This window comes from Lactuca virosa, chromosome 4, assembly GCF_052849685.1.
Source record: "Lactuca virosa cultivar CGN04683 chromosome 4, Lactuca_virosa_CGN04683_v6, whole genome shotgun sequence".
Classification (NCBI taxonomy): Eukaryota; Viridiplantae; Streptophyta; class Magnoliopsida; order Asterales; family Asteraceae; genus Lactuca; species Lactuca virosa.
In genome coordinates, this window is record NC_136429.1 from 279,417,727 (window position 1) to 279,420,906 (window position 3,180).

Sequence of the window (3,180 nt, forward strand, 5' to 3'; positions counted from 1 at the left end):
ATCTGACTAAGTTTGACCTAGGGGTATTTTAGGTATTTTGAGTTGTAGTCTAAGCATTGGTCACTATTATATGTAAATATGACCGGTAAAGTCGGTATTCGGAGCAGCGTGTTGTTGCAGTTATTTCGTCTGTCTGTGAGGTGAGTCTCCTCACTGTATCCATAGGTCGAAGGCACCAATGTCGACCCATTATTCAGTTATATAGAATGCTAGATTTTATGTGGCAAATATGTTTGTGTCATTGGATTGAAATATACCCCAAGACGGGACCCACTATTACATGTTCGGGTTGAAATAAACCCCAGGGCAGGGCCCATTATGGCATGTTCGGGTTGAAATAAACTCCAGGGTCGGGCCCACTATCGTATGATCGGGTTGAAATATACTCCAGGGCGCGGCCCACTATCTTATGATCGGGTTGAAATATACCCAGGGCAGGGCCCACTATCAGGGAGTTTTTGAGCTTTTCGGGGTGTAAGACCCTGAATTAAATAATTGAGAAGGCCCGTGAGCGGGAGATTGAGCTGGAGCTTTGGACAAAGCGAAAGCCAGAGCACGTGCAGACAATAATGGGCCAAGGTAAGAGACCTAAGACTTCCGATTTATGTATCAGAGGCCAGCAGGGCCGGAGCCGCTACGGCAAGTGCGGCAAGCTGCACAATGGGGCATGTCGATTGATGGGTTTAGTATGTTTAAGTTATGGTCAGCCGAGTCACCTGAGTAGGGACTGCCCCTAGAGTGCTCTGATTTGCTTTCATTGCAATCAAACCAGCCAGAAAAACGCTGATTGTATGAGATTGATAGGAGGGGAAATGGCAGCGCCTGCACCAGCCACCTTAAGGATTACTGATGGCCGCCAGGATAAGGCAAAGATACATGTGGTGAAGAGCAGGTCATTTCAGTTGACCACCAATGAGGCCCGTGCAGCACCAGATGTGGTTACTAGTACCAGACTTATTCATATCTTTTATTGTTTACCTTATTTTTACTCATGTTATATATGATCTTGTATATGGACCCTTTTAGTAAATGGTATGACTGTTCATGTGTTATTTGATTCAGGTGCTACCCGGTCCTTTGTATGTCTTGCACCTAGCCAGAAGTTCAGTGATGCTCCCAGTATTCTTGATTATCCGTTGGAGGTCGATATTGGTGATGATCGTTCTGTGAGTTCTTCGATGGTTCCTCGTGGGTGTGTCCTGAACCTGTTCAGTGAGAGGTTCTCTATTGATTTGGTGTCGATTCCTCTGTGGGGATCGAAGGTTATCATCAGGATGTACTGGTTGGGTCCCAATGGGTTCATGATTGATTATCAGCACCAACTAATGAGAGTTCGAACCCTAAGTGGGGGAGAACTGGTCATTCCTGGTGAGGAAGCTTCACATGGGCTAGCTCTCTATTCAGCTGCGAGGGTCAGGAGATATCTTCAGTAGGGTTGTTCTGGTTTCGTAGCTTATGTGGAAAACGCTCGAGTTGAGGGTACGACGGTGTTGAGTGAGGTGCCTATTGTTTGGGATTTCCCCGACGTATTTCCTGAGGAATTTCTAGGAGTGCCTCCCAAGAGGCAGGTCGAGTTTCAGATTGATCTTGTTCCTGGCGTGGATCCAATAGCAAAGGCATCATATCGTTTGGCACCACCAGAGATGCAGGAGTTATCTACGCAGCTTCAGGAGCTGCTAGAAATGGGATTTGTTTGGCCGAGTAGCTCACATTGGGGAGCACCAATCATGTTCGTGAAGAACAATGACAGTTCACACAAAATGTGCATTGACCACCGGGAGTTGAATAAGCTAAGGGTGAAGAACCGTTACCCACTTCCTAGGATCGATGACTCATTTGACCAGCTTCAGGGTGAAAGATCTAGTATGCTCAAGAATCATATTAAAGTGATATTGCTAATTAACATATGATACTAACGGGTTACACTAACAACAACTTGATATAATTGATTATTTATTAGTAATTGATTTTAATAAATATTCAATAAACTCTTATAATTAAATTGGACATTATTTATTTCTAGGAAATAATAATTTTCATTACCAAGTAACATTATATATAATTCATATGGTAGAATTAATAAGTCATGCACAACAGTTTGGATTAGATAAATCTTTTTGCCTTTTACCAAAAGGTCAAAGTTTATATTTTATAAAGACAAAACTTCAAAAATGGTCCTTGTGGTTTCCGAAAATCTTAAGTTTAGTCCCTAATTTTAAAAAATCTCACAGATGGTCACTGTGGTTTCAAAACTTTTAACAAATGATCCTTTTCGCTAACTCTGTTAGCTTTTGGCCGTTAAGTGAAGGGCATTTCTGTCATTTCACAATTACAGGGACCATTTATGAAGTTTTGCCTTATTTAAAAAAAAAGAAAAAAAATATAATTATTTAATAATAAAGGGTCCCACCCTCTCTCTCTCATATGGTTTCTTCCAAAAACCCAACAAAAAAACACACAGAAATCTCTTTCTCTCTTTAATTTTGATGGATCGTTCGTACAGCACACCAACAAACGAGTTCAAGGCGGATTCCGGCAAATTACACTCAACAAATACATCAAAATCGTCGGTGTTGATTGATTCTCACCGGAAAACGCCACCAGCAGCTGAACTTGAAGAATTCCTCGCTAAAGTAGAAGAAAACCTCCATAAACGTTTCAAAGACAAGTAAGCAATTAACACACTCTATATATCTATATATTCTATACATATCCTTTGAAAATCGATTAAAAAAGTAAGTGAATGTAATGATTCGTCTTTCTTCAGGTATAATTACGACATTGTAAATGACGTTCCATTGAAAGTTCGTTTTGAATGGGTTGAACTAAAGTCGTGAAGACGAAGAAGATGACCATTTTTTAGGTAGGTACTGGATGCGTGAGACTAGTGTTTGTTTGTGGGGGATGTAAACTTTCTTCTTCTTTTTTTGCTCTGAATAGACAGAGTTTGAGGAAGGAAGAAGGAACAGTTGGTAAAATAGTGATTTGGGGTGTACTTCAACCTTCCCCTAATACATCTCATTTCTTTCCACCCAGAACAAATTTTTCATGAAGGAGAGATTCCTATATGATCCATGGAAGTCTAGGGTGGATCAGAGGTCTGAGATTGAATAAAACCCAGGATCCGCCAGTGAGTTCAGTGGGTTTGTCTTGGGTACATCAAGATTCAGGTTGTGGAGA

The 3,180-nt window shown here is 41.1% G+C and overlaps 1 protein-coding gene across 1 annotated transcript; it reads left to right on the forward strand.

Moving 5' to 3' along the window:
• The first annotated feature begins 812 nt into the window (after positions 1 to 812).
• LOC145105914 (cyclin-dependent kinase inhibitor 6-like) lies at positions 813 to 2,837 on the forward strand. Its single transcript, XM_079042979.1, has 4 exons — positions 813 to 945; positions 1,063 to 1,276; positions 2,504 to 2,668; positions 2,768 to 2,837. Exons 1-4 carry the CDS (start codon positions 813 to 815, stop codon positions 2,835 to 2,837), a joined length of 582 nt encoding a protein of 193 aa, XP_078899105.1.
• Positions 2,838 to 3,180: the final 343 nt, after the last annotated feature.

What these genes read in the sequence shown, in the direction of transcription:
- LOC145105914 (XM_079042979.1), top strand. Translation starts at nt 813, where the DNA reads ATGGCAGCGCCTGCACCAGCCACCTTAAGGATTACTGATGGCCGCCAG. An exon ending in TCGAAGGTTATCATCAGGAT is followed by an intron (nt 1,277 to 2,503) that starts GTACTGGTTGGG and finishes TCGTTCGTACAG; the next exon opens with CACACCAACAAACGAGTTCA. An exon ending in CATAAACGTTTCAAAGACAA is followed by an intron (nt 2,669 to 2,767) that starts GTAAGCAATTAA and finishes GTCTTTCTTCAG; the next exon opens with GTATAATTACGACATTGTAA.